Source organism: Aquarana catesbeiana, linkage group LG09 (assembly GCF_042186555.1).
Source record: "Aquarana catesbeiana isolate 2022-GZ linkage group LG09, ASM4218655v1, whole genome shotgun sequence".
In the NCBI taxonomy this organism is placed as follows: Eukaryota; Metazoa; Chordata; class Amphibia; order Anura; family Ranidae; genus Aquarana; species Aquarana catesbeiana.
Window position 1 is genome coordinate 79,262,315 of NC_133332.1, and position 16,935 is coordinate 79,279,249.

A 16,935-nucleotide genomic window follows, 5' to 3' on the forward strand; every position below is an offset into this window, starting at 1 on the left:
TACAGGCTGGTGTGTTCGCTTGCCTTGCGGTAAGCGCAATTATTGGGTATTTGCGGATACTGTATGGGTTGTCACTCATATTTTTTACACCATTGACTCTGGTTGGATTCACCCAAGGGGTCTTTCTTGGACTGTTTTCAGATCATCACTTCACATTTTTATTTTCTGTTACTATATATGGACACTTATTTTTATTCACAAATATTACATATGGACACTCATGTTTGATTCATACATACATGTGTTGACCCATGTACTTTTCATAATTTAATTTTTAATATTTTTCAACATTTTTGTATTTATATATGTACTTCCTCACGGAAGTCTTTGAGATTGCTTCACGTGTTTCACTTATATTTAGCGCGGATATGTCTTTTTTATTAATATACACCGAGCCTCACATATTATATAGGATTTATATAGTGCCAACAGTTTGCGCAGCACTTTACAATGTAAAGGGAGACATTACACCAACAGTACAATTCAAAACAAGAGGGTTAGAAGGGCCCTGCTCCTGCAAGCTTACAATCTAAGATATACAGCTCAGCATACACTTACAGCACAGCTTTGTGCAATGGTGATGTCACTGGCATGCACAAGAGTGATGTCATTGTGGCCTGGCCAGTTCATTGGCTGAAGTGTCCGAACGCAGACTGGGAGAAGATGGAAGTGCCTATGACAGCCGAGAATGCTGATGGGGATTGTTTGGTAGGTAAGTCTGCCATAATGTACTAATTTACTGTGCATACTGCCAAATGATGGCATAAATATATATTTTTACAATACAAACGCATGCTGCACTTTTCAGATACTGTATTTATCGGCATATAACACGCACTTTTTCCCCCTTAAAATCAGGGGAAAATTGTGGGTGCGTGTTATATGCCGAACCACTGCCTCGGCGGGGAAGGAGGGAACGAGCGCCGCCGAAATAGACAGAGCCGAGTGTACTGTGTACTCGGCTCGGCTCGCAGTCACACCCAGTCCGGCCTCCTAGCATTTACGCCCTGCCATTGGACCGGTGTTGTGTCAATCATAGGGGGCCGGGCCAAGGGGCGGGACTGCGAGACGAGCTGAGAGGAGACGAGTACACAGGACATCCGGCTCTGTCTATCTTGGCGGCACAATTTAAAAACCGATCATGCTGCAATTTTGGGAAAGGCTGCAGATGGACACTGATAAGGCTGCATTGATGGACATTTAAAATGTACGTTTTTTTCCTTAAACTTCCCTCCTAAACTTGGGGTGCGTGTTATACGCTGATAAATACGGTATTTATTTGTAAAAAAATTTGAATTTATAATTTTCCTTCCACTTCACAATTATGTGCAACTTTGTGTTGGTCTATCACATAAAATCCCCAAAAAATACATTTAAGTTTTTGGTTGTAACATGACAAAATGTGGAAAATTTCAAGGGGTATGAATACTTTTTCAAGGCACTGTATTTGTCAGTGGAGTGGGAATATTTAAATCATCATAAATAAGAATAAGAAGTTATAATTGGGCAGATCTCTGGATGTTGAAAGCTCTCATCCAACATATTCCTGGGTGTAGCAGACCCCTCGCACCCCCACTGTGCGCTTTCGTTCTCTCCGCCAGCCCCTGCTGTCAGTACTGCACACTTAGGAGTTAGTGAAAGCACTCCAGCTTTCACACTGGGGAGGCTTGGGAGGCTCAATTTTTAGTGCAAAAACACCCGAAAAGCGCCCCAGTGTGAAAGGGGTCTTAGATTTAGAAATAAAAACTTGAATGGACACCAGGGGGTCAGGTATCTCCCACATCAGGAAGCGTGTTGAATGTTGTAGAGCTTCATCAAAGGGACCCACTGGTGTCAGTATACTAGAGAGGTAGATAGGAACTCTTTTCTTTTACATCATACCTTAAAAAAAAAATGCAAAAAAAACAAATACAAGTAACAGTAACTCTTTGAAAAGGAGGCCAGCAAAGACCACCTCTTATAATAATACAGATATCAGGATTCATGCTGTATTTACTAAAACATATATTTTTTTTAGTAATTAAAGGGTAACTCCACTTTCATGGTTAAATCGGATGACATTCGGATGGAAATGGACAGGCAGCCTGTTTCCATGCGACCACCCCATAGAGAACAGCGGAACGGACACGGACCTGTCATCTGCCTGCTCAGCGGGAATCAGCGGGCAGATCAACTGACGGACTCTGCCAGTGTGAAAGGGGCCTAAAGGGATGCAGACCGTGCGGCTTTCCTCATTAGAGCCCTGCAGGTAAAGCAGGGTGCAAGTCGTTCCCAAACTCTGCACACAGACAGCTATTCCTTTAGAACAAAAGGTAGGAATCTGCTACAAAATTTGTTAATGCGGAGTTCCACCCAAAAATGGAACTTCCGCTTTTCCAGTTCCTCCCCCCTCCGGTGTCACATTTGGCACCTTTCAGGGGGGAGCAGATACCTGTCTAATACAGGTATTTTGCTCCCACTTCTGGGCATAGATACCCGAGCCACCTGCAGGTATCTACGCCACTCAACCCCCCCCACTGTATTCTGGGATACACACGGGTCCCAGAAAACAGCAGGGACCAGTGGGATAGCGCAGCGCGAGTCGCGCATGCACAGTAGGGAACCAGGAAGTGAAGCCACAAGGCTTCACTTCCTGATTCCCTTACTGAGGATGGCAGTGGCAGCACCCGACAGCCAAGGGACAGATTGGCTTTGGGTGCCTACATCGCAGGCTCCCTGGACAGGTAAGTGTCCTTATTTTAAAAGCAGCTACAGTATTTGTAGCTGCTGACTTTAAAAAAAAAAAAAAAAAAAAAAAAAAAAACGGTGGAACTCCGCTTTAAAATCCCTGCAATGTGCATAGATCACCCAGAGGGGAATGTTTTTTTTTCTCAACAAAAGTGGGGTTACTCTTTAAAGTGAATCTGTACTAACCAGCAGAGTGCCCAACAATAATCTATGGTGTAAAGAGACTGTCACTGAGGGGAAAAAGGGACAAACCTCTGCAGGTATGAACTGGACACACTTTCAGCAGACTACTAAATCTTTCCATCATTGCTGAACCACAGATGGTTCTGAAGCAAAGTTATGAGACTTTGCAATAGTGCTGAAGCCAGCTGACTTCTTCCTACATCCTGTGCATTGCTATTGTCTAGCAGGGCTGCTGCTAATCATAGTGATTGGCCAATAGGAAAGTCAGACAGAAGTTCCCCTTTACATCAGGTGTCGCCATCAAAAGTGCATCCTTACATCAGGTATCCCCATCAAGAATGCCTCCTTACATCAGGTGTCCCCATCAAGAGTTTCCCCTTACATCAGGTGTCCCCATCAAGAATGCCTCCTTACATCAGGTGTCCCCATCAAGAGTTTCCCCTTACATCAGGTGTCCCTATCAAGAGTTCCCCCTTACATCAGGTGTCCCCATCAAGAGTTTCCCCTTACATCAGGTGTCCCCATCAAGAGTTCCCCCTTACATCAGGTGTCCCCATCAAGAGTTCCCCCTTACATCAGGTGTCCCCATCAAGAGTTCCCCCTTACATCAGGTGTCCCCATCAAGAGTTCCCCCTTACATCAGGTGTCCCCATCAAGAGTTCCCCCTTACATCAGGTGTCCCCATCAAGAGTTCCCCCTTACATCAGGTGTCCCCACTTACATTAATTGTCCTATCAGAGTGTCCCCTACTTGGATTGCCCTCAGAGCTCCTCCTTACATCAACGGTCTACATCAGACTGGCTCATGGATCAATGGATGCATTCTCAGAGACCTGGGGGAGCACAACTAAAATCTGGGGAGGCACAGTCCACCCCAGCACCCCCTATCTCCAGCTCCACAGCAATTACGTACAACTACCTTCCAGCAGTACGCCTCCTTACCCATCTCTGTCCACTAGGGATGAGCCGAACACCCCCCGGTTCGGTTTGCACCAGAACCTGCGAACGGACCGAAAGTTCGCACGAACGTTAGAACCCCATTGATGTCTATGGGACTCGAACGTTCGAAATCAAAAGTGCTCATTTTAAAGGCTAATTTGCATGGTATTGTCCTAAAAAGGGTTTGGGGACCCGGGTCCTACCCCAGGGGACATGTATCAATGCAAAAAAAACTTTTAAAAACTGCCGTTTTTTCGGGAGCAGTGATTTTAATGATGCTTAAAGTAAAAAAAAAAAAAAAGTGAAATATTCCTTTAAATATCGTACCTGGGGGGTGTCTATAGTATGCCTATAAAGTGGCACGTGCTTCCCGTGTTTAGAACAGTCCCTGCACCAAATGTCATTTTTAAAGGAAAAAATCTCATTTAAAACTGCTTGCGGCTTTAATGTAATGTCGGGTCCTGGCAATATGGATGAAAATCAGTGAGACAAACGGTACCCCCCAGTCCATTACCAGGCCCTTTGGGTCTTGTATGGATATTAAGGGGAACTCCGCACCCAAATTAAAATAAGGAAAGGTGTGGGGCCACCAGGCCCTATATACTCTGAACAGCAGTATACTTGCGGTGCAAACAAGACAGGGACTGTAGGTTTGTTGTTAAGTAGAATCTGTCATTTTGAACGGGTACATTTTTAACGTGTTTAGCTCCAGCCAAAATATCTTTTTTAAGCTTTTTGGAAAACATAGGGAAGGGTTATCACTCCTGTGACATTTGCTGTCTTTCCTCCACTTTAGAAGATTTCACCTCACTTTTTGTCCCAATGACAAATGTTTTTTGAGAATTTGGGGTTTTTTGTGGAACAAGGATTGGAAAGCATCAGTGGAAAGGAGAAATGTTTTTCCCATATTAACTCTTACAGGAGAGAATTTCCCTTCCTAGGGGTAGATTTCATCTCACTTCCTGTTGTCTCCTTCCGTTTGCAAGTAGGAGTCGTTTGTAAGTTAGATGTTTGAAAGTAGGGGCCTGCCCTATATACTCAGCAGAAATTTGGGCCTTAGGTGTTGTTGTGGCCACAACACTGTAAGCCCTCACAGGGCCCTGCTGTGAAATATTAGATCAAGAATTGTAATTACATGCCCCTGTTGAACAGGGGCAGAAAAATTGGGCCTTTGGTGGTGGTGGTGGTGCTGGTGCCACAACACTGCAACCCCTCACAGACACTCTAGTTGGAACGCAGGAACGAGCCCTGCTGCAAAGTATTGCATCAAAAATTGTAATTACACGCCAGCAGAAAAATTGGGCCTTAGGCACTGGTGCTGGTGCCACAACACTGCAACCCCTCACAGACACTCTAGTTGGAACGCAGGAACAAGCCCTGCTGCAAAGTATTGCATCAAAAATTGTAATTACACGCCCCTGTTAAACAGGGGCAGAAAAATTGGGCCTTAGGCACTGGTGCCACAACACTGCAACCCCTCACAGACACTCTAGTTGGAACGCAGGAACGATCCCTGCTGCAAAGTATTGCATCAAAAATTGTAATTACACGCCCCTGTTAAACAGGGGCTGAAAAATTGTGCCTTAGGCACTGGTGGTGGCGCCCAGAACCAAAAATGTTCTTACAAGCTATCAGCGTGATGATTGAGGAGGAAGAGGATAATTACTCAGGGATAGTCACTCAGCATCAGCATAGGCAGTCTTTGAAGGGATCTGAGATTTCAAAAAAAAATATTCGGTTACATCAGCATCAGGTGCTTGGTAGCTGGTGGTGATCCAAGACTGATTCATTTTTATGAAGGTCAGTCGATCAACCGAGTCGGTGGACAGACGCACCCTGTGATTGGTTACCACGCCTCCAGCAGCACTGAATGTGCGTTCCGAAAGAACGCTGGATGCAGGACAGGCCAGTAACTCAATTGCATACTGTGCAAGCTCTGGCCAGTGATCCATCCTCAAGACCCAGTAACCCAGAGGATTTTCGGTGGGAAAGGTGTCCAAGTCAGATCTTGCCCCTAGGTATTCCTGCACCATGTAAAACAGATGCTGGCGATGGTTGCTGGAACCGATCATACCTTGGGGCTGCGGACCAAAAAATTGTCTGAACGCATCGGTCAGACAGCCACCTTCTCCACCGCTCCTTCTTTGACTGACCGAAGCCTCAGCAACACGTTGTCCAGAAACAGGAGTTTGTAACCTCCCAGTCTCTGGGAACGCATTGCACAGACCTTTCTGCAAGGCCTCCCGAAGATGTTTCATCCTCTGCTCCCTCTGCGATGGCAAGATAAGGTCCGCAACCTTACCCTTGTAACGTGGATCAAGGAGGGTTGCCAGCCAGTATTGGTCCTTCTCCTTGATACCACGAATACGAGGATCCTTACGCAGGCTTTGCAGGATCAGGGAGGCCATGCAGCGTAGGTTTGCTGAGGCATTCGGTCCGGAGTCCTCTGGGTCACTAAGGACGACATGGTCCGCAGCCACCTCCTCCCAGCCACGTACAAGTCCATGTGTTTCTTGGGACTGATCCCTTAAAGACTGCTGCTGATGCTGAGTGCCAGGCTCCACCTCCATACTGACACAATCTTCCTCCTCCTCTTCCTCTTCCTGTGTGATCGGCGGGCACGCAGGAACACTGTCTGCATAAAGGGGGCCTTGAGAGCTAAGGAAGTCCTCCTCTTCCTGCCTCTGTTCTGCCTCAAGTGCCCTGTCCATTATTCCACGCAGCGTGAACCTCTGCCCCAGTGTGGCTCCTGTCCCCCAAGCACACCAGCTCAAGCACCGCATGGCATCTTTTGGCCTGCGTACTTGCGTAGCCCCTTGAACAGCTACGGAGCACCGCTGGTTCCGAGGACAAAGCACAGGAAGAGGCCATGAGAGAGAGAGGTGTGTCACAATCATTAGCATTTTGGAGGCGTGGTGGCGGAACAACCTCCAACACTACTGCACCTTGTCCTGCATCCTTCCCAGCTGCCAGCAGAGTCACCCAATGCGCCGTGAAACTTAGGTAACGTCCCTGTCCATGCCTGCTGGACCATGAGTCAGCGGTAATATGCACCTTACCGCTGACCGCCCTGTCCAGCGAGGCATGGACATTGCCTTCCACATGCCGGTAGAGAGCCGGAATCGCCTTCCGTGAGAAAAAGTGGCGTTTGGGTACCTGCCACTGAGGAACCGCACATTCCACAAACTCACGGAAGGGGGCAGAGTCTACCAACTGAAAAGGCAGAAGTTGAAGTGCTAGCAATTTTGCCTAGCTAGCATTCAACCGCTGGGCATGTGGATGGCTGGGAGCAAACTTCTTTCGGCGGTGCAGCAGCTGGGGCAGGGAAATTTGCCTGGTACAATCTGACGTCGGTGTACCAAAAGCAGATTGCCCACAAGTACTTGGCTGTGACACACCTAATTCTACACCTTCATTCCTCTCAGTGCAGGTCTCAGAGAGGACTGAAGGTATAGTGGGGTTGGAAATCTCAGCTGATGAGGAGCAAGGAGAGGTCCTCTTTGTTCTTTGGTGTGGGCCTTTTAGATACGCTTGCCAACGAACTGCATGGCAGGTCAACATATGTCTGGTCAAGCATGTGGTACCCAAGCGGGAGATGTTTTGGCCACGCGAGATTCGCTTGAGACATATGTTGCAAATAGCAGCGGTGCGATCTGATGCACTCGTCTCAAAAAAGGCCCACACCAAAGAACTTTTTGAATGCGCAGAGACTGCAGCGCCCTGCACATGTGGAGCTTTGGGGTGTGATGCAGTCAATGTGTTGCCCTTATGATGTGCCACCTCCTCCTCCTCTCTCCTATCAGGCACCCACGTTGAGTCAGTGACCTCATCATCCCCTCCCTCCTCATCACTGGAGCAAACCTGGCAGTATGCTGCAGCAGGGGGAGCATGACTGCCAGATTGCTGTCCTTCTTGGGCACCCCCTCTGTCCGTGCTCATGTTACTGCCATCATCGAGCTCAGTATCATCATCAGAGCCTTCCAAACGCTGGGCATCCTCCTGGAGCATGTACCCAACACTGTGGTCAAACAGGTCGAGGGACTCCTCGGGAGGACATGGTGGGGCTAGGGAAGGAGTCACTGATGACATTGAGCCGAGGGAAGAGGCCGCTGTTTTGCCAGACAAAGTACCCTGGGCATGGGTGAGAGAGGATGAGGAGGATGAGGACGGCTTGGTCATCCACTCGACCATGTCTTCCGCATGTTGTGGCTCAACACGGCCAGCTGCCGAAAAAAAGGCCAAGCATGTCCCACGGCCACGTGCTGATGAGGATGCACCGTCTCCACGACCAGCACTAGACACAGAGCCTGCTTGCCCTCTCTTATTGGCTTGTGACTGTCTGCCTCTCCTTCTTGGCCTTCCAGACATACTAATGGCCTGTAGCTGCACTAAGCTGGGATATAGATGTATATATATATATATATATATATATATATATATATATATATGTACTGATACTGCAGCTAGCAAAATCAACTGCCTGCCTGTAGTATGAGAACACCACCAACCTTCTACAGGTAGCTTTAGCTGAACACTGTGAGGTGGACGCACCCCACTAACTTGTAGGTTTAGCTGAACACTGTGAACAGGACGCACCCCACTAACTTGTAGGTTTAGCTGAACACTGTGAGCAGGACGCACTGCACTAACTGTAAATAGTCTAGCTGCCTGACTGTGGTACTAATAGGATCAAAAGAACACCAGTAATTTTCTTCAGGTAGCTGTATATACTGTAACAAGACAAGCCTGCCTGTCAGTAAGAAGATAACAGGAATTGATCTAGCTGAACACTGTGAGCAGGACGCACCCCACTAACTTGTAGGTTTAGCTGAACACTGTGAGCAGGACGCACCCCACTAACTTTTGTAGGTTTAGCTTGAACACTGTGAGGTGGACGCACCCCACTAACTTGTAGGTTTAGCTGAACACTGTGAGCAGGACGCACTGCACTAACTGTAAATAGGCTAGCTGCCTGACTGTGGTACTAATAGGATAAAAAAAAAACAGTAATTTTCTTCAGGTAGCTGTATATACTGTAACAAGACAAGCCTGCCTGTCAGTAAGAAGATAACAGGAACTGATCTAGCTGAACACTGTGAGCAGGACGCACCCCACTAACTTGTAGGTTTAGCTGAACACTGTGAGCAGGACGCACCCCACTAACTTTTGTAGGTTTAGCTTGAACACTGTGAGGTGGACGCACCCCACTAACTTGTAGGTTTAGCTGAACACTGTGAGCAGGACGCACTGCACTAACTGTAAATAGGCTAGCTGCCTGACTGTGGTACTAATAGGATCAAAAAAACACCAGTAATTTTCTTCAGGTAGCTGTATATACTGTAACAAGACAAGCCTGCCTGTCAGTAAGAAGATAACAGGAACGGATCTAGCTGAACACTGTGAGCAGGATGCACCACACTAACTTGTAGGTTTAGCTGAACACTGTGAGCAGGACGCACCCCACTAACTTGTAGGTTTAGCTGAACACTGTGAGCAAGACGCACTGCACTAACTGTAAATAGTCTAGCTGCCTGACTGTGGTACTAATAGGATCAAAAGAACACCAGCAATTTTCTTCAGGTAGCTGTATATACTGTAACAAGACAAGCCTGCCTGTCAGTAAGAAGATAACAGGAACGGATCTAGCTGAACACTGTGAGCAGGACGCACTGCACTAACTTGTAGGTTTAGCTGAACACTGTGAGGTGGACGCACCCCACTAACTTGTAGGTTTAGCTGAACACTGTGAGCAGGACGCACTGCACTAACTGTAAATAGTCTAGCTGCCTGACTGTGGTACTAATAGGATCAAAAGAACACCAGCAATTTTCTTCAGGTAACTGTATATACTGTAACAAGACAAGCCTGCCTGTCAGTAAGAAGATAACAGGAACGGATCTAGCTGAACACTGTGAGCAGGACGCACCCCACTAACTTGTAGGTTTAGCTGAACACTGTGAGGTGGACGCACCACACTAACTTGTAGGTTTAGCTGAACACTGTGAGGTGGACCCACCACACTAACTTGTAGGTTTAGCTGAACACTGTGAGCAGGACGCACCGCACTAACTTGTAGGTTTAGCTGAACACTGTGAGCAGGACGTACCCCACTAACTTGTAGGTTTAGCTGAACACTGTGAGCAGGACGCACTGCACTAACTGTAAATAGTCTAGCTGCCTGACTGTGGTACTAATAGGATCAAAAGAACACCAGCAATTTTCTTCAGGTAGCTGTATATACTGTAACAAGACAAGCCTGCCTGTCAGTAAGAAGATAACAAGAACGGATCTAGCTAAACTGAATACAGTGTATATATATATATGCAACACCTGGGATGCATATATATACACAATACACTGTAAGTGCAGCTAACTGACTGACTGTTCTGCCTAATCTATCTAACTCAAATCAAATGACACTGTCTGTCTCTCTCCCTCTCTCTCAATAAACGCCGGAACACACACTACACAGGGCCGCCGTGTAGGCGGCCTTATATAGTGTGGGGCGTGTACTAAATCCCCTGAGCCATAATTGGCCAAAGCCTCCTTGGCTTTGGCCAATTACGGCTCTCTGTTCAGGCGGCGCTGTGATTGGCCAAGCATGCGGGTCATAGTGCATGCTTGGCCAATCATCAGTCAGCAATGCACTGAGATGCCACAGTGAATTATGGGCCATGACGCGCCACACAAATTTGGCGTGAGCGGCCCATATCGTTCGCAATTCGGCGAACAGACGATGTTCGAGTCGAACATGGGTTCGACTTGAACACGAAGCTCATCCCTACTGTCCACCATGAACTCAAATATCAGTTTTGGGCAGACTTTCCTGTAAAAGTGCATGGACCCAATAAGCACACAAGGCATCATATCTGCTGCCAATTTTGTTTAAGTGATCACACAGACGTAATAAAAAAGATGACCAATCAAATTCCATCCTTAACCTGTAAGGCCGGTTTAGGCTCCTTGGCATGTACTTTACGCTTGTGCTTAGACAGGCTGGATTTGTCAATGAAAAATTCATTACACTGAGGACATGCGAAGGGCTTTTCCCCCTTGTGAGCCCTTTGATGCCTCAACATGGTGTCTTTACAAGGGAAAGCTTTCTCACAGTACTTGCAGACAAATGGTTTCTCCCCTGAGTGCTGCCGCTGGTGGACAACCAGGCTGGCGTATTGGCAGTAACTCTTTCCGCACTCGTTGCACACAAATGGCTTCTTTTCTGCATGGATGCCGGAGTGCTTGACCACGCTGGATTGCCGAGTGAAGCCTTTCCCACACACTGGACAGGAGTATGGCTTTTCACCAGTGTGGACTACCTGATGGAGGACGAGGTGCTGGTGTTTGATGAACCTCCGGCCACACTGGTTACAGGGAAAGGGTCGCTCTCCAATATGCATCCTTATGTGAGAGTTGAAGTGACTCTTATATGAGAAACTCTTATCGCACTCACTGCACTGATATGTACGCTGTCCAGTATGTATCTGTAGGTGTTTCTTAAGAGTCCTCCTATCGCTCAGTACTTTCCCACATACGTCGCAGGGAGGAGACGTCTTTCCTGATCTTGACTTGTGTGTCCAGGCCCTTTTATTCTTAGTTTTTGGCATGCTGTAGTCTTTGTCTGTACAGTCTGCTGGAAGAAAGAGTGACAGTTGAGGATTTTCATAGTAATTTGCCTTGCATACAGGTTTTAAAAGTCCATCCAGAATTTAGTAGAAGTTCGAATTGTTAAAGGCCAACCTTACAGGGAAAGGATATTTTAGGTTTATGTGGGCACTGGTGGGTTGAATCATCAGCCATCTATTTTAATTTCTAAGACTTCAGTGACAATATTTTCTGTTCCTCGTACAAGGCCTTAAAGTGAACTTGTGCTTTGACTACACAAGGCAGAGAAACAGGTTCACTTTAACATTACCTCCATGGATGCATATACTTACCTTCCTGGGAGAAAACCTAAGTTATACGAGTTGCCACTTACACAGGGCTTTGGACTCCCTATGTCACAATACTTATTGGTTAAATGCTCTCCACCTCTGGGTGTCAGCTCAGTGTAGGTCCATCATCACTAAACAGAATACTTGCACTGTAATCCGCTTTCTCAAATGTTTATTTTAAAAAGGTCACATCTTCCCAGTGATCTCCTCCTGACATATTTCGCCTTCATGGGCTTAGTCAGAGACCTAGAAGTACGGAGTACTTGCTTTGGCTTTTGATGCTGACCAGAAAATCAGAGAAGCGCGGGAAAGATAAATATATGCTACAGCATAGCGGTGGAGAATTAAAGCCAAAACACAGCCAATGTTCTTAAGAACGATCTTCAGCATAAAGAACAAGGAGTCCTGGAAACCTTGTCCTTTCTTTTTGACCCCTCCCACTTCCCATAAGCCCCACCCCTTATAGAATCCACCCACTCCATCCCCTGTATTCTACTTGCTTCCACCCATAGTGTCAGGAGTATACAGCCCTAGAATCACAGGACAGAGTATACAGCTCAGCCTCACAGATCAGGGTATACAGCTCGGAAGGTCTACCGCAATGACGTCAGCGCGTCCTGTCCGCCCGACGTACGTTTCGTCATAAATTGACGTCATCTCGGGCACGGGAGCTCACAAGCCGGCCGGCTTTACATGCCTTTAACCTTCATTTTTTTTGTAAGTGCATCTCATTCCTTATTAATAAATTTATTACGGTAATACACTATGGGAGCTTCCTTTTTGTCTTCCCGGCTTACACTCGGTACCCACTCCCATGCATCCTAGTGGGTGACAGCCACACCGAGTCTCTGGTCAAAGTTTGTGTGATCCATCCCTGATATCCACATAAAGGCCTTGGCTGGGTTATAGCCGCAAGCTGTTTCTTTGCTTGCCTCTGGTAAGCATGCATTCCTTATGGTGATCAACACTCAATGGTGGTGGAACGATTATACTGCATTTGTCACATTTTTTCCACATTTTGTTTTTGCGTTTATCAATTTTTTTTGGACTTATAACCATTGATTATTACCCATTATTTCACTTATTGGTTTTATATTTGTTTATCACTATATCTGTGCTATTTTGAGCGCAGCTATCCTTTTCTTGTTTTTACATAGGTGTATGTAATCCACTTATTAGTTGCTGCTATGTCTGTTTTTTAGGCTTAGCGCGGTATTCATCCTTTTTCTTATACAGCTCAGCATTACAGATCAGGGTTTACAGCTCAGCCTCACAGATCAGGGTATACAGCTCAGCCTCACAGATCAGGGTATACAGCTCAGCCTCACAGATCAGGGTATACAGCTCAGCCTCACAGATCAGGGTATACAGCTCAGCCTCACAGATCAGGGTATACAGCTCAGCCTCACAGATCAGGGTATACAGCTCAGCATTACAGATCAGGGTATATAGCTCAGCATTACAGTTTAGGGTATATAGCCCAGCCTCACAGCTCAGGGTATACAGCTAAGCCTTCAGTGGATCAGCCCTAATGCCCTTAGTGAGAGGAAGGAAGAGCTGGAACCTGGTCAGGCAGCACAGAGAAATGAGCCAGCTGGGCAGTCTCCTGTCAGTTCCTCGGAGTGTGTGATCAGTACAGGGCCACAGATCTCTTCCTCCACTAATCGGCTGTGCAGAGATAACATTAGCAGCAACCTGTTTATTCCTAATTATAAATAAAATGCAGTATAATGATAGGGATCTTCGGAGATAAGGGGACACATTGACACTTACACTGGAGTGGAGGAGGCAGCGCTGACAGCCCAGGTAATATGTAGTAGTCTTGGTATAACAAAGCCTCTGGACGTGACTGGCTGTGATCGCCTATTAAGTCTCCATTGTGTCACCAATGAGCGATGTGCTTGTAAATGGCACCTGTACAACAGGGACATGCAATTAGCAGACCTCCAGCTGTTGCAGAACTACAAGTCCCATGAGGCATAGCAAGACTCTGACAGCCACAAGCATGACACCCAGAGGCAGAGGCATGATGGGACTTGTAGTTTTGCAACAGCTGGAGGTCCGCTAATTGCATATCCCTGCTGTATAAGATCCCCTGCGGCTTCCCTCCCCAGTCCCATACATACACAGGATTATCATCAGAGTGCAGGAATGTCCCACTAATTTCTGATCAGGATATTAAAGCCGCCAATATTTCCACACTCACCATTACAGAACAGAAAACGGCCACCCTTTCACTTTTCAGTAGAAGTCTGGGGCTTCTGGAAGGGTGCCATGCTGGCCAGTGGCGGCTGAAACCCCTCCCAGCCCGTGACTGACAACTCCCCCTGGCACGTGACACAGAAAGGCCCCCCGCCCATCGGGCAGCCAGCAGTAAGGCACCTACCCGATCTAGGGCTGTGGTCTCCTCTCCGCCTCGGGTGCGGGTAGTGGCTCCGATGTCGTCTCCTCTTTGTTCTCCAAAGGGCTAGGCTTTCAATAGGATCACATGACACTTTAGCCAATCGGGAAACAGGTATCACGACCTGGCTCCTGATTAGCCAAGCCCACCCCATGTTGAAGCCTATTAGAGCCTCTGGCTCTAATCACGTGCTTCAAAATACACGCCCCGCACCTATCTCCACCATAGGAATTCATGCGTCCGGCGTCCTGAAAGGGGCCGGGTGCATGAATAGGGAGGGCGGTGGAGGTGTTAGGGGGGGCAGCGCCCATAATGCACGGGCCGCCACTGCACAGAGCCCTGATCTCAACATCAAGTCTGTTCGGGATTACATAAAGAGACAGAAGGATTTGAGGCAGCCTACAACGAGGGAAGATCTGTGGTTAGTTCTCCAAGATGTTTGAAACAACCTACCTGCCGAGTTCCTTCAAAACCTGTGTGCAAGTGTACCTAGAAGAATTGATGCTGTTTTGAAGGCAAAGAGTGGTCACACCAAATATTTATTTGATTTGGATTTTTCTTCTGTTTATTTATTTTTATTACTGAACAAAATGGAAAGTAAACTATTAACACTTCTATTTCTGAAAGCATTCTTCATTGCATTGGTGTCCAACCTGTGGCCCTCCAGCTGTTGCGAAACTACAAGTCCCATCATGCCTCTGCCTTTGGGAGCCATGCTTGCAACTGTTAGCCTTGCAATGCCTCATGGGACGTTTACTTACGCAACAGCTGGAGGGCCACAGGTTGGACACCCATGATTTCCAGCATTTCTTGCACACCTGTCTAAAATTTTTGCAGAGTACTGTACAATATTTTTAAACTTACTGTCACCACAGAAGTGCAGTGTCACTATAGTGACATTGTACATGATCACCGCCACAGCAGTACAATGGCTGGCTGCTCTGATATCACTGTATGTCAGTACCACCAGCCATATCATCTGATCACTGCCACAGGAGTACAATGTCACCAGACGAGTGCTGGCAGTCAGTGTTTTTAATAACTGCCACACCATTCACAGTGTCCCTAATCACCTTCACACCATTCAGTATCCCTGATCACCACCACACCAGTCATATTGTCCCAGATCATCCCCACACAAACCAGGCATATTGTCCCCAATCACCTCCACACCAGTTACAGCGTCCCTGATCACCACCACACAAGTCACAGTGTTGCCAAACCAGTGTAAGCCAGCAACAGTGTCCCTGATTATTGCCACACCAGTCCCAGTGTCACCTGACCAGTGTTTCTGATTTCTACTACAATAGTCCCCAGTATCACCAGACCAGTGCAGCCAACATCAATGTTCCTGATCACTGCCACACCAGTGCAGTGTTGCCTTAGCCTGCAGCAGGTACTGACCCTGGCCTGTTTATTGTCCCCTTTCTGCCTGCAGTCTGAACTGACCAATCTGCACATCTGACTACGTTCCTATAAGACACCAGTCCTGGCCATCCCCTGCAGACTTTACTACAGCCTCCTGTAATTCCTGGTCAGTAAACATGACATTCCTGGGGGCAGCCATGTACCAGTAGGGTAGGCTTATAGGAACTGGAATCACTATAGTGGATGCTACATTAAGCTACTGTATATTCCCTGATCACTCATATAGAGGCGAACATTACAGTACATTGGTTTTGATACAATTGGTTGATTTGCGTAAAACACAAGATACAAGGTCCAGTATATAATCAGTCCAAAAAGTGACAAAGTCTCACACGTGGTATTGCCATACCCAGAAGTAGAATGTGTTTTGGGGTGTAATTCTAAAGTATGCATATGCTGTAAGAGAAATATCTTATTAAATTGACAACTTTGTGTAAAAATTAAAAAAAAAAAAGTAATTTTAAATTTTCTTTCTGCGTTTTCCAAAAACTTGTGGCAAAAAAATGAAGTCTTCAAAAGACTCATCATGCCTCTTAAACAATACCTTGTTTTTTCTGCGATACAAACAAAACAAAACAAACAAAAAAAAAAAAAAAAAGGAAGACCAAAAATTTTGAAAGAAAATATTTTGGAAAAAATACTTTCTGCTATAAAACATATCCTATGAAAAAAAAAAATCATGTCTTTGATTAAAAAAAGCCAAATAAAAAGGTGTATATTGATTTGTTTGCATGAAAGTTATAGCGCCTACAAACTATGGTATGTATACTGGAATTTTTATTTCTTTATACTACTAATGGCGGTAATCAGCAACTTAAAATGGCAGTGCAGTGGGTAATTTGACACTAACTGATAACGGGGGGGGGGCGGGGTTTACTGACTAATATGACCAGTGAATTTTTTTTTTTTAGGTCTTTGTACTGTCCTGGTGTTCTAGGGCCTCCAAGAATGAGTTCGGTAGTCAGGAAATTAGATGCAAAAGTGTATGCTCCTTGAAAGCCCAAAAGGTGCTCCTTGGATTTTGGGCCCCATTATGCATCAAGGCTGTCAAGTCTCACATGTGGTATCCCCATACTACGGAGACATAGAAGAATGCGTTTTGAGGTGTAGTCATAAGTATGCCAATGCTGTGTGTGAGAAATTATAACTTTGTAAAAAAAAAAATAAACACCTCCCACACCAAGAAGCGTGTCAGATATTGAAGAGTGTTCAAGTTTTCAGCAGTCATAGAGCTTCATCAAAAGGGACTGAGTCACTGCCCACTGGAGAGGTAGGTATGAACACTTTTCTTCACACTTTACAGCATCCCTTAAGAAAAAAAAAAAAA

The 16,935-nt window shown here is 46.3% G+C and overlaps 1 protein-coding gene across 6 annotated transcripts in view; it reads right to left on the reverse strand.

The window, feature by feature from the left end:
- Nucleotides 1–10,718: 10,718 nt before the first annotated feature.
- The window catches only part of LOC141107833 (uncharacterized), a 36,550-nt gene continuing 30,333 nt past the window's right edge, over nucleotides 10,719–16,935 (reverse strand). For 5 of the 6 annotated variants that reach the window (XM_073598843.1, XM_073598847.1, XM_073598846.1 and 2 more), the window contains one exon: nucleotides 10,719–11,478. In XM_073598843.1, the coding sequence (XP_073454944.1) occupies nucleotides 10,772–11,478 (707 nt within the window). In that variant the 3' untranslated portion in view covers nucleotides 10,719–10,771. The remainder of the gene's footprint in view (nucleotides 11,479–16,935) is intronic. The other variant, XM_073598842.1, reaches the window with a different exon arrangement.